The following is a 17,173-nucleotide window of genomic DNA, read 5'->3' on the forward strand; positions in this document are numbered from 1 at the left end:
TAGGACAGGGGTAAGACGCTTGCCTTTCATATGGCCAACCCTGGTGTCATCCTCAGCATTGCATATAATGCCCCAAGCACTGCTAGGATGAACCCTTGAGTGCAGAACCAGGAGTACACTCCGAGGATAGCCAGATGCAGTGTAAAAAATACAACGCAAGCAATGTTGAACCTTGAAGGAAATTCATGGCTTTGCCTTGGGTCTTTCCCCATTTCTATCTCTCCTGGTCCTTAATGAATGAAACTAGAATGGTGTCTGGCAAAGAGGTGCCCTCAGGGAAAGAAAATCCCAGCAGCCACTGGTCTTTATTTGGTCTGTGACAGAGGCAGTAAGAACTTCAAGAACACACATAGAATAAAAACTCACCTAATATTTATCATCATCTTTTTTAAAACACATTTTTATTTGTGAATCACCGTGAGGTACAGTTACAGACTTACAAACTTTGGTGCTTGTGTTTTAGTCATACAATGCTCTAGTACTCATCCCTCCACAAGTGCCCATTCTCCACCACCAATGTTCCCAGTATCCTCCCATCCTCCCAACCCCCCCCCATCCCCCCACCCCCCGCAGGGCATTCCCTTTTGTTCTCTCTCTCCTTTTGGGTCTTGTGGTTTGCAATAGAGGTATTGAGTGGCCAACCTGTTGATCACCTAGGAACTTGTTAGAAAAACATATGTATGGTTCTGGAGACCAACTGTAACACTGTAGCACTGTCTTCCCATTGTTCATTGCTTTGCTCCAGTGGGGCCCCAGTAATGTCTCCATTGTGAGACTTGTTGTTACTGTGTTTGGCATATTGAATATGCCATGGGGAGCTTGCCAGGCTTTGCTGGGAGAGATACTCTCGGTAGCTTGCCAGGCTCTCTGAGAGGGACAGAGGACTCGAACCTGGGTCTGCTGCGTGCAAGGCAAACGCCCTACCCGCTGTGCTATCGCTCCAGCCCTCGAGAACAACTACATCAGAATATACATTTTTGCAATGTCTCAGGTAATTTTAGTGGGCGTTAAAATGTGAAAAGTTCTAGTTTTCAGACAGCTAGAGACAGGCGACAAATGAGCCAAATAGTCTCTCTCTCTCTCTCTCTCTCTCTCTCTCAAATTGACCTCATATTTCTGCATCTGTCTTTTCCAGACATATATCCATTCACCCATTCACTTTCTCCCATCTACTCATCCACCCATTTTATTCTTTTTACAGTTACAAGGTTGTTCATGATTGAGTTTCAGTCATATAATATTCCAACACCCGTCCTTCACCAATGCACATTTCCCATCACCAGTGTCCCCAGTTTCCCTCCCACAACCTTTCGCCTGCCTCTATGGAACGCACTTTTCTCCCCCTCCTTCCGCTTTCATCCATTCATTTTATAATCATTTCTCTAACATTTATTCAGCTCTATATTTATATCACTGTGTCATTGTCATCCCGTTCGTTGGTCTTTGAATTACTCAAGCAGGTGCCAGTAACGTCTCTATTGCGCCTAGCCCTGAGATGTTAGCAGCCTCTTTTTACTCATCTTTTCCCAATGATTGGAGGCTCTTTTCGGGTCAGGGGAATGAGACCTATTGTTGTTACTGTATTTGGTATATCTAATACGCCACGGGGAGCTTGACAGACTCTGCCCATGATATATATTTTATGTAACACTATAAAAATATTCCTGGAGAAATATCCAAGAAGAAAATATATTCTTTAAAGTTTTACCTAGAGATTTCTGGTAGGGAAATGACCAAAGTAGGCAGCTAACAAATGAGTGAAAATAAGCCACATAACACTAAGTAGCATAGGAAGAATATAAAGCAAGAAAATTTCTAGCATTGGGTGACTCGTCAATGAACACTGTGAAATGCCTAAGTAGGTATTTGGAATAATTAATGGAAAATATTGAGAGCAAATAGGACATTATAGCTTGATTGATATTACATGTGCTGAGTCTGAAATTAAAAGAAAAATGCGTCAAACATGATTGTTCTTGGAATTATTCATTGTTTTTCAAATTGGGAAACTTAGACGAAAGGGGAGAAGATAGTGGAAAACAACTGTTCATCCACAAATGCAAAAGGACTTTTAAAACATTGTTCCAAAGTTATGGAATATTTAATTCACATTTGAAAATATATTTAGTATAATAATAAAATTAAATCTGTATATTTTCCATTTAATTGGAAAGTTATACGGATTCAATTTTTGAAAGAATAACTTTCTTATTTCTTATGAGAAGTGTCAAAGACTCAATTTTTAAGAGAATAACTCTTTTTCTTCTGGTTATTTCATGTGAGAAGGGAAAAAAATCTTGACTCTAGCTTTTTTTTTCTTTTTGGATCACTCCTGGCATTGCACAGAGGTTACTCCTGGCTCATGCACTCAGGAATTACTCCTGGCTGTGCTCAGGGGACCATATAGGATGCTGGGAATCGAACCTGGGTTGGCTGCTTGCAAGGCAAACGCCCTACCCACTGTGCAATTGTTCCAGCCCCTTGACTCTAACTTCTAATTGCCTAGAGATAATCATAGTTTATCTCCTTAGGTGTGGGAAAATTTCCAGTCGAAAGGTTCAATAGGGAAAATGTCCAGAAGTACCTTTTCTCCCCCAGGGGTGCCCTACCTTTTGGTCTGGAACACCTGGGATTTATGGTCCCTTATGCCACATGACCTTTTTTCTGACTCAGCTCTTGTGAATGCTTGGATCAAAAAGTAGCTGTGTGTGTTTTTTTCTTTAGGGTTCCTTTTGGTGCATTTTAAGTCTCCTTTCATTATTTCATTCTGTTATCTACTACTCCTTCAACTCGTGTGCTATAGATCAATACGAACTGGGCTTTTCCGAAATGATCTTCTTGTTAGCAGAACACCCAGAATGAGTTCTTTTCTTCTCCGTTTTAAAGTCAACACGTCTTTTGTACACTGCAGGGAAAATGTGGGGGGAAGTAAATCTTTCAAAAGAGCACTTCATTCATTTGATTTGGTGTTCCAACTCCTTGTGTGAGGGCAATGAAGAGGATGAAATGGAGGAAACTGTTCTTTCCCTGAGTGATTTCAGTGTATAAGACACACACACACACACACACACACACACACACACACACACACACACACACACCCCACACACACAATCCAAGTAGAAGCTGTAAAGTACATTTGTACATTTGTCTGGGTGGCGGTTGCCCTGGTTACAGGTCCCGCTAAGGAAAGGAAATGAAGGAGAAATGGAGACTTCCCGCCCTCTAGCGGTAGATGGCGGGATGGTCACAGCTGCCTGAGCTGATGGGTGGTCCATGTTGTTTATGATTGAGTTTCAGTCATATGATGTTCTAATGGGCTGAAAGCGTTTGCCTTGCACGCAGCCAACATGGCCAACCCGTGTTCGATTCCTCCGCCCCTCTCGGAGAGCCCAGCAAGCTACTGAGAGTATCTCGCCCGCAGGGCAAAGTCTGGCAAGCTACCCATGACGTATTCGATATGCCAGACACAGTAATATGCCAAACACAGTAACAACAAGTCTCACGATGGAGATGTTACTGCGCCCGCTCGAGCAAATCGATGAATAACGGGAGGACTGTGACTGTGATGTTCTAATACCTGTCCCTTCACCAGTGCGCATTTCCCATCACCAGTTTCCCCAGAGTCCCTCCCTCCCATCCCCATCTCCTGCCTGTATCTATGGCAGGCATCTCTCTCTCTCCCTCCCTCCCTCCCTCTCCCTTTCTTTCTACCTCTTCCCTTCTTTCATCCATTTATTTTATAATCATTTTTTTAACATTTATTCAGCTCTATATTTATAGAACACTAAAAAGGTTCCTGGAGAAATATCTAAGAAGAAAATATTCTCTTTAAAGTTTTATCTGGAGATTTCTGGTAGGGAAATGAGCAAAGTAGGCTAACAAAATGAGTGAAAATAAGCCACATAACAAGAAGGAAGTGGCATAGGAAGAATATAAAGCAAGTATGTTCTCGCTTTATGTAAATGTACTTTACACCCAGACAAACGTGCTTTTCAGACGTCAAGCCTTCTAACGTGCTCATCAACACGCTGGGCCAAGTGAAGATGTGTGACTTTGGAATCAGTGGCTACCTTGTAGATTCTGTCGCTAAAACGATCGATGCAGGATGCAAACCATACATGGCCGTGAGTACTGAAGCTAGGGTAACTGAGTTCACACCTGCGCACAAACCTTGCCAAAAACTGGAAAGTGATTGGCCAGAGGGAAAAGGGGAAATGTGCCTAAAAGGAAAAAAAAAATCAACATTCTGCCTCTTAATTTTCTTCAATATTTTCCATTTTATATCCTTTGTCACTCGGGTCGGCCATGTTGGCTGCGTGCAAGGCAAACGCCCAGGGCTGGAGCAATAGCACAGCGGTAGGGCGTTTGCCTTGCATGCAGCCAACATGGCCGACCCGAGTTCGATTCCTCCGCCCCTCTCGGAGAGCCCGGCCAGCTACCGAGAGTATCTCACCCGCACGGCAGAGCCTGGCAAGCCACCCGTGACGTATTCGATATGCCAGACACAGTAACAACAAAGTCTCCAATGGAGATGTTACTGGGCCCGCTCGAGCAAATCGATGAACAACGGGAGGGCCTTTACCTTGCCTTTTACCTTTATCCTTTGTCACATGATAGATATGCCTATCTATCCATAAAAATATATAGATATATGGATATATAGCTCAGCGGGTAGGGTTTTGCCTTGCATGCGGCCAACCCGGGTTGATTCCTCTGTCCCTCTTTGAGAGCCCGGCAAGCTACTGAGAGTATCCCACCTGTGTGGCAGAGCCTGGCAAGCTCTCCGTGGCATATCTGGTATGCCAAAAACAGTAACAACAAGTCTCACAATGGAGACATTACTGGTGCCCATTCGAGCAAATCGATGAACAATGGGAGGACAGTGCTATATACAGTGCTATATATCCATATATGTATATATCCATACAATGTACTGCATTTACCTGAGAGCATCACCCAGTTTAGTGGGAATGGAATAATCCATAGAATTCAAATCACCCAAACCAAGTTCCTTCTGAGAGACCCTCAAGAAATGTTGTGAAGATGTTGCTATGTGGACAGAAAGCTCAAGCTTTCTATTACTGCAGAGGGGACGAATGTTCTATTTGGAAATGAAATTTTACTTGGGAGGGAGAAGCTTCGTGTCTGTGTTTGACTACAACTTGATTCTTCTGCTCACACCAGAGAGAGATTCTTGTTATTATTTTTTTTTCTTACTGAACTTGAACTGTTGGTGTTTAAAACGGGGCTTAGCCTGGACTGGTGAAAAAAGTGTTAGGAGATAGAGCTGGTTTCTCCTTGAGGCAAAATTAAAGTCAGTTTTGACTTGTGAGGGGATGCAGAGGCATTGACTGACTTCAAGTAAAGACTATTGTAGAAGGAGGAAATCCCACTGAGGCATTGATATTTATTGGCATGAGTGAGTCCTCTTGGCTGGGACACATGGTAACAACTGAAAATAATTCACTTGGCAGCAGGGGCTGTCCCCAACCCCAGAGAGTGCTGAGCTCAGAGTGTCATCTCAGTTTTCTCTCTCTGTCTTCTTTCCAGCCTGAAAGAATAAACCCGGAGCTCAACCAGAAGGGCTATAGTGTGAAGTCTGACATTTGGAGCCTGGGCATCACCATGGTAGGATTCACTGAGGACCCTGGACCACAGGGTTCTGGCCGTGAGGCTGGAATGGAAGAACTTTTTTTTAATTGAATCACAATGAGATACAGTTAGAAAGCTCTCATGTTTGAGTTTCAGTCATACAATGATCAAACACCCATCCCTCCACCAGTGCACACTTTCCACCACCAATATCACCAGTATTCCCCCACCTCCATCCCAACCCTCCCCCTGCCTCTATGGCAGACAGTTTCCCCCATACTCTCTCTACTTTTGGCCATTATGGTTTGCAATACAGATACTGAGAGATTATCTCATTTGGTCCTTTATCTACTTTCAGCACATATCTCCCTTCTCAAACGATCCCTCCAACCATCATTGTCTTAGTGATCCCTTCTCTATTCCAGCTGCCTTCTCTACCAGCTCGCGAGACAGGCTTCCAACTATGGGGCACTTTCCTTGGCCCTTGTGTCTACTGTCCTTGGGTGTCAGTCTCATATTATGTTATTTTATATTCCACAAATGTGTGCAGTCTTTCTATGTCTGTCCTTCTCTTTCTGACACATTTTACTTAGCATGATACTCTCCATGACCATCCTTTTATAAACAATTTCATGGCTTTATCTCTCCTAACAGCTGCATAGTATTCCATTGTGTAAATGTACCAAGGTTTCTTTAACCAGTCATCTGTTCTCGAGCACTTGGTTTGTTTCCGAATTCTGGCTATTGTGAACAGTGCTTCAATGAACATACAGGTGCAGATGTCATTTCTACTATGCTTTTTCACACTTTTGGGATATATTCAGAATGGGAAAAACTTGGAGAACCAGAGGTCAACACACTCAGCGTTGCTGTGGGGACCTCTCCCTGCCCGAGAGAGCAGGGGATTTTGTATGATCATGTTTGCAGGGAGATGTGGTAGCAATACTCAACTGAAATTGGGCAAACCCAATTTTCTCTCTTTACCTGTATGAGGTTAGCGGTTGACTCTTGAGTCACCAGAGATTGTGACAAGAACTGTCATCCTGTCTTCCTTAGTAAAACAAAAAGGTTCAGCAATTGCTCCAGAGTTTTCCTTTTTTTCTTTTGTTTTTTGGGTCACACTCAGCAATGCACAGGGGTTACTCCTGGCTCATGCACTCTGGAATTACTCCTGACGGTTCTCGGGGGACCATATGGGGTGCTGGGAATTGAACCTGGGTCAGCCACTTGCAAGGCAAATGCCCTACCCACTGTGCTATTGCTCAGAACCAAGAGTTTTCCTTGAGGGGTTGAAATGAGAGGATTTCAATCAAGTCACAGAGAAGTTCAGGTTACTTGAGGAATGTTAGTAAGGACCAGGAACAAGCAGTGTTGATGTGGATGTAGGCTTCTCTTTCACCAAATTATGATAGAAGACTTGGCTCTTGAGTCAGGCGAAGGTCCTCAAAACCCAATCAAAAGAAGGACAATTTCCATAGGGACAGCACTAATGTGGTCCCATCACCGAGACCAATTTGAGTCTCGTTTGAATCTCCGCTGAGGGTTGATATTCAGTGGAGCGCCAAGGTCTGGAATGTCAGCTCAGGTCTTGGCTCCCTCCCAGATACAGCAGCTGGTTAAATTCCATGAGTGATTTTACATCGCTGCCCAGAAAACACGTGATCGGGTCATGGCAAAGCGGCCTTTATTCGTGTCCAAAAACAGATCAGTCATTTGGTCTGTTATTTTGGTTGTTGTTGTTTCCATTCCAACAAGAGACCTGCAGATGGCAGCAAATGTCCAACGCTGTGCAAAGCTTATGCCCTGAGTGACTTTCTCAGAACATGGGAAAACCTGAAGGCTTTACAGTTCTGCAGGTGTTTGCCTTGCACACAGCCAACCTGGGTTCGATTCTTCTGCCCCTCTCGGAGAGCCCAGCAAGCTACCGAGAGTATCCCGCCTGCACAACAGAGCCTGGCAAGCTCCCCGTGGCGTATTCGATATGCCAAAAACAGTAACAACAAGTCTCACAATGGAGACGATACTGGTGCCTGCTCAAGCAAATCGGTGAACAATGGGAGGAGAGTGCTGCATATATATATTGCCACAGTGGCTTCTTGTGAGGATCCAGTTTCAAATGAACTTAAATAGTGGTTCCCAGTAAGACAGCAATAAGGAAGACACTAGTTAAGAATTGGGGGTGGGTGGAGGAGAATGACTACAAAACATCTTATTCATGAATTTTTTTCCTCCCAAGTGTTACCTGATCTTCTCCTTTGCTTCTCCCTCTCCTTGTTCTGGAGCAAAGCACAGTGGGATTCCTACATTAGCCCCATGCAAACTTTTGTCTCTTTGTTCTCCTTTAGATTGAGTTGGCCATCCTTCGGTTTCCTTATGACTCCTGGGGGACACCTTTTCAGCAGCTCAAGCAGGTGGTCGAGGAGCCATCGCCCCAACTCCCGGCAGACAAGTTCTCTGAAGAGTTTGTGGACTTTACCTCACAGTGGTAAGAGAGCCCCATTGCTCCGGCGTCAGGGAGGATGAGGTGTTTGCCTGAAATTCCTCTGTGGGTTGTCCCCTGCGATGCCGGCATTCATTACCAAGGCATCTATGACTGCGCCCTACTGATATTCCTGCCTTTGGCTTCATTGAGTGCAAAGTGAAGTAGGGAATCTTCTCAGTTCATTAGCATGATGGTGTGATAGGACAACTCTAGTAACAGAGAGACAGAAGGCTCTCAGGAAATGCATTGGGGTAGATACATACTTGGGTAATTGAATTCTGAGCTAAGACCATCTACCATATTTTCAGAGCAAAAAGAAAGTCGGGGAGGGACGTGTATTGTACTGAAGGAACTTCAAGTTAAGAGACACCTTTTGGCACCCTCAGTTTGATGTGGAATAGAGAGAGATGAGAAAGAGGTAGGACCCTTTGGTAGATTAGGGGTAGGGAGTAAACAAGATACAAAGCTCTCAGGTACCTAGAAATTTTACAAAGTCCTCTAGTGTTTTGTAGGCTACTTCCTACTTTGCTAACGGAGCATATTATTGATCCCTACAGATGTTTAGCTAAAAGTATTGAGGGATTTGTGGTAGAAATCTGGGAGTAGTCAGACTTAGAGTTTGTGGAAATTGCCAGTGGAATGGAGGAGAGTGGAGAGCATCGTTCCCTCTGGGAAACCAAGCCATTTGTCATTTGCAGAAGGCAGAAATGCTTTGGGGTTGTCAGATTTTGATGACCATGATTATTGCAAATATGGATGGAGAGAAAATGCAAAAAAGTGGGGGGATGGATGGAGCCCAGTTAGATTATTTGGACAATTTGCACACATAGATGAGAATTGGGAGGAAAGGGGTTAGAGATAGCGCTAAGCTCAGTTGTAGCCCTTGGAGATGAGCTCTTCTGGCCACTTTTGCTTGGCAAGAGGCTCTGGGGTGCTGAATGCTGAGGGTGCAGAAGCTTTCCATTGCCTTCCACTTTGGAACAAGTGTTCTGGATACGGTTCTTCCTGGGAAGCATGAGGAGACAAATAATGAACGTCGTCTGTTGCTCAAAAAATAACCAAAAATCTCTTGTGTTTTTTCTTTTCTTTCTTTTTTTCTTTTTTTATTCTTTTTGAGTTATACCCAGCTATGCTGAGGGGTTACTCCTGGTTCTGCACTCAGGAATTACTCCTTGCGGTGCTTGGGGGACCATATGGGATGCTGGAGATTGAACCCACGTTGGCCGTGTGCAAGGCAAATGCCCTACCTGCTGTACTATTGCTCTGGCCCTCTTATGTTTCCTTTTGCTAGCTCTTGATCCCAGACTTCCTGGGTACTTTCCCTGATGGTTTGTGAGATTGACTTGCCATTGTTTGCATGGGTTCTTTTGTTCGGGCTGAATGGCTAGAGAGGGGCTAGAACATGAAGCTCCAGTATTGGGAGGTTGTTGGTGCCACTTCCGAGAGGTATGCTTTGGGCCCCTGGGGCGTGAGGGGCTTCCCATCACTTGTCCCACAGGGTGCCATACATGTACGTGATGTGCACTCGGCAAGCTGAGGTGGATTCACATCTGCCTTCTGGGCAGAGGATATAGCTCCATGGGCAAACACTTGCCTTGTGTGGATGCGACTCTTATGTTCTATCCTGGGCACGCCCACCAGAAATCCTACTGTTTTGCCTTCTGGTGGCAGTGACCTCTGTTTTGCTGTGTTTGTGATGAACTTACCCTGAAATGGTTAAAGTCGCCTAACAGAAGGCATGAGGCACCAGGGGTCATTCAGATGGAAGATCTCAAACGTTCTGATGGGGAGGAGCTGACCTAGGAAAGTCTTTTCAAACTGGAACCATTCTTCATTCTTACCCCCCAAGATTTGGGGTGTTTCAGAAATTGATTGGGAGAGTTTGAGATGTGAAGAGTTTGAGAATGCTGAGTTGGGTGTCATGGTCACGGTCACGGTCCTCCCATTGTTCATCAATTTGCTTGAGCGGGCCCAGTAACGTCTTCATTGGAGACTTTGTTGTTACTGTGTTTGGCATATCGAATACGTCACAGGGAGCTTGCCAGGCTCTGCCGTGCGGGAGAGATACTCTCAGTAACTTGCCGGGCTCTCCGAGAGGGGTGGAGGTATCGAACTCGGGTTGGCCATGTTGGCTGCGTGCAAGGCAAATGCCCTACCGCTGTGCTATCGCTCCAGCCCTGGGTGCCATGAACCATCAGTTAAGAGGAAAAAGGCATTCACTCTGGCTGCTCATTTAGAGAACCTGAAAGAGTTTTTCTGTGACTAAGGTTTTGGTCATATATTTTAGATTCTCTCAGTGTAGGGACAGGCCTTGAATATCAGATGTCAACAAATGACTCTTTCGAGCTGGGATGGGAACCCCTGATTTAGACCTATGTCCTGTGGGCCGGGGACCTACTGTCTCCTGTTGCAAAGCTGCATTTCTTCTACAGCTTATTAAAAACCACTCATTTGGGGGCTCAGAGGTAGCATGTGCTTCCCAGGTGGAAAGCTCTGGGTTTGACCCCAGCACTGCAAAACATATTGAAAAAAATTTTCAATATTCACTTTTTTCCTGCTAATGTATTTATTCCTCTCCTACCAGCTTCTCTATTAAAGACTTAGAGTGGAAAAACTTTTTATAGTTATATTGAAAATAATAAGCCTGAAAAATGCTTTATAACTATAATGGATGCAGGTCTGTGTAGAAATTGTAGGTACTTATATTGTAACACTGCACTATCCTCCCGTTGTTTATCGATTTGCTCAAGCGGGCACCAGTAATGTCTCACAAAAAAATTGTGAGACTTATTGTTACTGTTTTTGGCATATTGAATATGTCACAGGGAGCTTGCCAGGCTTTGCCGTGCAGGCGAGATACTCTTGGTAGCTTGCCAGGCTCTCAGAGAGGGGCGGAGGAATCAAACCCTGGTCAGCTGCATGCAAGGCAGTTACTGCTATTTTTATGGTGATAGCTCTGTGCTTTTGCTTCCCCCTGTAGTAGTCACAGGGAATTTGTAGGATTATTCTTCTTATGTCATCTCTCTCTCCTTTTCTATGATTCTTAGTCCCAGTTATTGTAGTTTATCAATTGAAATAAAAACAAAAACAGAGAGGCTGGGATGTTATTCAGTGGTAAGTGTGCATCCCTTTATGTGTGAGACTCTCCATTTAGTCCCTGGCACTGAAAAAAAAATGGAAGCAAAGAACTTCCAAAACATTTCCAGGAACTATTCATCCTGTTAATACCGTTAATTCAGCATCATTTCATTTGCACTCAAGTGGGCTAGTCTGGCTTGTTTATGAGGATGACAAAAAAATAAATAAGTAACAGTGATAAAAATGAGACTCAAGTCACTGACTTTGAAGTCATCAATTCATCTGTTTTGGAAGTGCAGTGCTCCTGTGGAACAGGAGATGGAAGAATATCCATTGTGTGAGACAATGAGTCACTCTTGTTGAACTGGGAATTGGGAAGTGGAAAGGGAGCATAAATTTATTTATTTTTTACAAGAGTGTTTGAGTACCCTCCTGTGAACTGTTTAAAAGCACGGACTCCTACTTCAGATGCCGAGGCAAGGGCTTCCTTACTTGTAATGAAACCACCCATACATTTTCTCTGATACTCCCTCAGAGAGGGAGTCAGCTGAATTGGAAAAGTATCCAAGCTTTCAAAATAATGGCACTGATTTTTTAAAAGGATTTTACAAGGGGCTTAGATCTCTTATGGAAACAATTTTATTTTTCATATGGATGAGACTACACAGCCCCCCATCACAAAGAAACATTATTTTGTTCATTTTATTGCTGATAGTTTCACTTTGAGCTGCAAAGAATAAAAAAATGGTGATTACCGAAAACATCTCTTTTTCTTGGAGAAGTGAAGAAGAAAGCATATGAATACAGCTACTTTTGTTAGGGTTCTTTCATCTTTTTCCTATGTAGAAGTAAAATGGCTTTTTGAGCCATCTTCCATGAAAGGAACTTTTGAGAATGCCAGTTTGTGAATACCCCCTCCAACACCCCACCCCAGGTGACTTTTGTATTTTTTAGCACATAGTTAGGCTCTAATCATCAAGATTTCTCAAAAACTCCTGAGTTTGTGGCAAAGCATGGGAAAAGTACAGATTAGGAAAAATGAAAAATTGAACCTCAATTTTCAAGATATTTTTATCTGTTTTTTTTTTTTATTAAACTTCCAGCAGTCTTTGCGTCTGATATAAAATGAGAAGAAAGAGCGTCCATTACACAGAGCATTGGCCATCCATCTGTCCGTGTGTCTTAGGAGTCTGTGTCTATGCATTGGGTGCATAGAGAGGGAACAACACGTGCTGTTCCATTTCTCTCTCACACGTTGTCCAGGAATCAGTTTGGTTGGAAGTCACTTCCTCTGATAACTGCTTGTCAATTGACTGCTTGTCACTCATAGTTTGTGGGGTGAAATAGAAAATATGTACCGTTGGAGAGAGAGAGAGCCCAGATATCTGGCTCCTATGGGTCTTTCACTATAACATCAAGGAAATGTTATTTTCTGGGTAGTGATGTGGGGGAGGGTGAGAAAAGAACGGAAAGTGAAGACCCAGTACTCAGTTTACTCGTGACCTCAAAGAAAACACCAGCGGTTTTACTTTGTTCCTTCATTTCTGTACTTTTCTTTGAAATCGGATGATGATATTGTCTTCATCTTAAGGGGTTTCATTTGTGTGGTGCCAGGGCTCAAACCTAGGGTCTTAACATACGTGAGGTATGGGCTGGGCTATACTGCTGATCCACATCCCGACCCTTTTCTTAAGAAATTTGAAACATCACTGGGATGAGTGATTCTGACTACATTGGCCTTAGGGCTCACCCTAGAGATATATGATAGAAATGTCTTATGTTCTAATTCTATAAAAGGCTAAGTCAATGAATTTCTCAAGAAAATACGATCTTTTCTCCATCCCTCTTCATATATGTCTACACTACAGGCTAGGGAACCAAAAGCCAACACTGGACACCAATGGCCAAGGACTAATACCCTTTTCCTTCAGATTTATTTCAGAGGTTGACCAGTTGACCGTTCTGCAGGGCTAGTTGTGTGTGTGTGTGTGTGTGTGTGTGTGTGTGTGTGTGTATGTGTGTGTGTGTATCTAAGGCCAACCATAAAGTTAATACTGACTCAGAAGAACTAGTATCAAGTAGAGATTTTCAGGAAGCACAGTAAACAAGAGTACTGGGAATTTCTTGTGCTTACAACAAATGTATGGTTTGAGAGGTGGACTTGTTTTCAGTCTGTGGATGAACCAAATAGCCCTTCTTGGAAATGATCCGGGGGGATTTTAAATAGGCAGAAATCCTCTGGTCAGCACAAACTTCAAGCTAGCAATTCTCCAGACAGCGCGAAGCTGTTTTTCAGTGTCAGCTCCGGTCAGAAGCGTGTGTTGTGGCATTTGGAAGAAGAATTAGGGCAGTTAGCTAATTGCACGCTTGAAAATGACAAGCCACTTGAAAATTCAAAAGTCTGACTCAAATCCAAAAAGAAATTGGTATAGCTTTGAACTTCATAGTTGTTATTTTATACTGAATTTCAAGCGCTTCCTATTAAACATGGAAAATTTGCTTTTCCCCCCTGACTTTATCCTGAGTATTTTACTATTCTTAGCCCATGTTTTGAAGTGTTTTTGATATAAAAGATAGGGCACAGGTCAGTTATGTTAATTCAGTAAACAGCTTTTGTTTGCTATGGAAGCATATTCCATTGATTCTCTGCGTTATTTTTAAAAGATTTTTTTTATAAAGTAGTTCACAACATTTTATTACATTTAATACTCAAACAACAATCCCATCACCCTTATACCTTTCCACCACTATATTTCAGAAGTTTCCATCCTGAACCCCAATGCCTGCCCCAAAGCAGAAATGAAATAATATATTTTGTCACTGTCACTGTCATTGATCGTCAAATTACTCGAGCAGGCTCTAGCCCTGGGATTTTAGCAGCCTCTCCTTACTCGTCTTTTCCCAATGATTGGAGGCTCTTACAGGGTCAAGGGAATGAGACCTGTTGTCGTTACTGTATTTGACATATCCAATAAGTCACAGGGAGCTTGCCAGGCTCTGCCCATGCGGGTGGGATACTCTTGGTAGCTTGCCGGGCTCCCCGAGAGGCATATATTTGTATATTTTTCTCTATGGTTTGTTGCCTACTGTCTGAACTCCATCAGATATGGTGTAGTAATTGTGGAAAATGGGTCGGAAGTGTCTTATAATGTGGCCGTGAAGCAGCTGCACAGTCTGGAAAGCGGCCTGGAGCGTGGTGGTAGTTGGGTAGTGGAGGTTGCCTCCTGGGGCTGGGTCCCTTGGGGTGTGGAGAGATTTCATCCGTCTCACAGCCTGGCACGGAGTCTGGTATATAAATATATTTTGTATTGTTTGTTATTAAAAACCACTGAAAATGCTACAAAAAAGTTTCTTTAGAGGAAAGAGTGTGAAGATTATTTTATTTCACATAGTGGCCATTAAACCCTTCTATAAGAGATCACTAATACGTTGTTAAAGGTTGAACCTTGTGTGCTTACATGTAAATATCAGTAAAAAAAATTTTCCCTCTAACATTGGTTGCCTCCTACTTTGAACCCCACCAAATGTGGTGCCATACTCTTCTCGAGGCCATCTGGTCTAGGAGTGGGTTCACTTGTGGGTGAGTTTCAGCCTGAGCGTGTGGAGGGCATCTGTGAGCAGGGCAGTGGTTGTGTTATGGAGGTTTTGGGCTTCTTGGGCTGGGTCCCTTGGGGTTGGGCGGGGTCTCACCTGCCCCCCTCCAGGGCGCCCTGAATGAACAGCCTGGCTTAGGTCTGGCGGATTCTCTGCTGTCATGCTGGTGATAAAAGTTGACTTTTTTAATCAGTGAAAAAACATATTACTGATCAGCAGTCTTTCAGATTTCAGGAGCCCTAAACAATTTATAAAGGGCCAACTGGGGCACTTTTCCTATAGATGTTCAAGAGTATCAGAGGAGGGGGTGGGAAATGTCGTGAATTATTCTATAATGGAAAGATGAGCCCTGCTGACTTAAAATTACATTTTCTTAACAAAAGGGAATGGTCCGCAGAGGTGGTTCAACAGACTGAATACATTAGGAGTCCCAGGTTTTGGTTTCTAGCACCACATGGTTCCCTGAACACCACCAGGAGCCACCCCAAAGGATAGATTCCTTGAGCACACTTGGAAGTGACATCCAAATCAAAGCAGTAAACAAAATGGTGGTGTCGGGGCTGGGGAGATATCTCAAAGGGGTGACACATTGGGGCCTCTGGGGTCTATCCCAGGCATTCTGTGGTTCTCTAAGAACCACAGCAGAGTAACCCCAAAACACTGCCACGTGAGGAAGATCTCTTGCCAGGAAAAGAGCTCATTGTTTTAATATCTGTGGGCTTGTTTGGAGGTTCTGCAGAGAAGGGCAGTCATTTATAGAGACTCAACTGAAGAACTGTGAATTAATTCTTGAACTTCGAGAGAAAAACTTTGTCACCCTGAAACTGGGGGTGTAGAGCGAGGGATGGCAGTTGTGAAAATGTGGCCACAGACAGACAAATCCATTGAAGAAGCCCCTAAAAATTCATGTCAGAGAAGGAAAGAGAAGTTAGTCATCAGGAAGAGGAACTCAAAGCTCCAGATTTTTCAGTCTCAGCACTAATGCCTTTTTTTTTTTGCTTTTGCTTTTTGGGTCACACTCGGCGATGCACAGGGGTTACTCCTGGCTTATGCACTGAGGAATTACTTCTGATGGTGCTGGGGGACCATAAAGGGTGCTGGGAATCAAACCCAGGTTGGCCGCTTGCAAGGCAAATGCCCTACCTGCTGTGCTATCGCTCCAGCCCCACTAATGCCATTTTGAACTGGATTATTCTTTGTTGTTGAGCACTATCGTATGCATTTTACAATGTTGAACAACAACTCTGGGCTTTTTTCTTTTTCTATTAGATGCCCAGAATTGATACCCCTGTCGCCCGCCCCTGCCACCACGACCACTGTGTCAACCACTGTAGCACTGTTCTCCAGTTGTTCATCGATTTGCTCGAGCGGGCCCAGTAATTCTCCATTGTGAGACTTGTTACTGTTTGGCATATCAAATACGTCACGGGTAGCTTGCCAGGCTTTGCTGTGTGGGCAAGATACTCTCGGTAGCTTGCTGGGCTCTCCGAGAGGGACGAAGGAATCAAAATCTGGTTGGCATGGTCAGCTGTGTGCAAGGTAAATGCCCTACCCGCTGTGCCATCACTCCAGATCACAAATATCCTCTAGACATTGCCAGACGTGCCCTGGAGGACACAAGTCCCTGTCATGAAGAACTATGGCTAGAGCCCCATAGAATGTTGGGATAAAGGTCCCTGTGAAATTAGAGTGGCAGTTACCAGACTTCTTGTGTTCACTTGGGGACACCCACCCATCATTATCAAATGTTGACTACTGATTACTCCACACTAATTCACTCTTATTTTTGTCCTCAGTTGAGATGAAACTTTCTCTCATAGGTTATCAGGTTCCTGAGGTCATAGGTCCTAGATCCTCCCCCAGTTCCAGGTTGAAACTACTCACATGTCCCTATACCCACTCTTAGCCTCCCTGGCTTCTACCCGCAGCATTGCCTAGATTAAACTGGTAGGCTGCTTTCAGTCACTCAGGGTCAAAAGCTTCTTTTTTTATGTTTTCTTTCATTATGTTTGTTTCGGGTTGGAGTGATAGCACAGCGGGTAGGCGTTTGCTTTGCACACGGCTGACCCAGGTTCGATTCCTCCACCCCTCTTGGAGAGCCTGACAAGCTACCGAGAGTATCTCACATGCACAGCAAAGCCTGGAAAGTTACCTGTGACATATTCGATATGCCAAAAATAGTAACAACAAGTCTCACAATTTGTTTTGAGACATTACTGGTGCCCGCTTGAGCAAATCGATGGACAACGGAAGGAGAGTGCTCCAGTGCTACAGTGCTACCTCAGTGACCTCTTTTGGATGATTCTCTCTCCCGTGGTCCTCCCCCCTTATGAAGGAACCTATGTGCAGGAGAGGAGCTCATGTCACACATCCCAGGTCTCATTGGTACAACACAATGGCACCAACCCATTAGCACACACCCCA

At 44.0% G+C, this 17,173-nt stretch overlaps 1 protein-coding gene across 1 annotated transcript in view; it reads left to right on the plus strand.

Annotated features, from left to right (window-relative positions):
* MAP2K6 (mitogen-activated protein kinase kinase 6) overlaps window positions 1–17,173 on the plus strand; it is a 151,163-nt gene that overhangs the window by 124,424 nt on the left and 9,566 nt on the right. The window contains exons 8-10 of the mRNA XM_056127832.1: window positions 4,000–4,127; window positions 5,554–5,631; window positions 7,941–8,080. Coding sequence (XP_055983807.1) covers window positions 4,000–4,127; window positions 5,554–5,631; window positions 7,941–8,080 — 346 coding nt within the window. The remainder of the gene's footprint in view (window positions 1–3,999; window positions 4,128–5,553; window positions 5,632–7,940; window positions 8,081–17,173) is intronic.

Source organism: Sorex fumeus, unplaced genomic scaffold, assembly GCF_029834395.1.
Source record: "Sorex fumeus unplaced genomic scaffold, SorFum_2.1 ptg000063l, whole genome shotgun sequence".
NCBI classification, from domain to species: Eukaryota; Metazoa; Chordata; class Mammalia; order Eulipotyphla; family Soricidae; genus Sorex; species Sorex fumeus.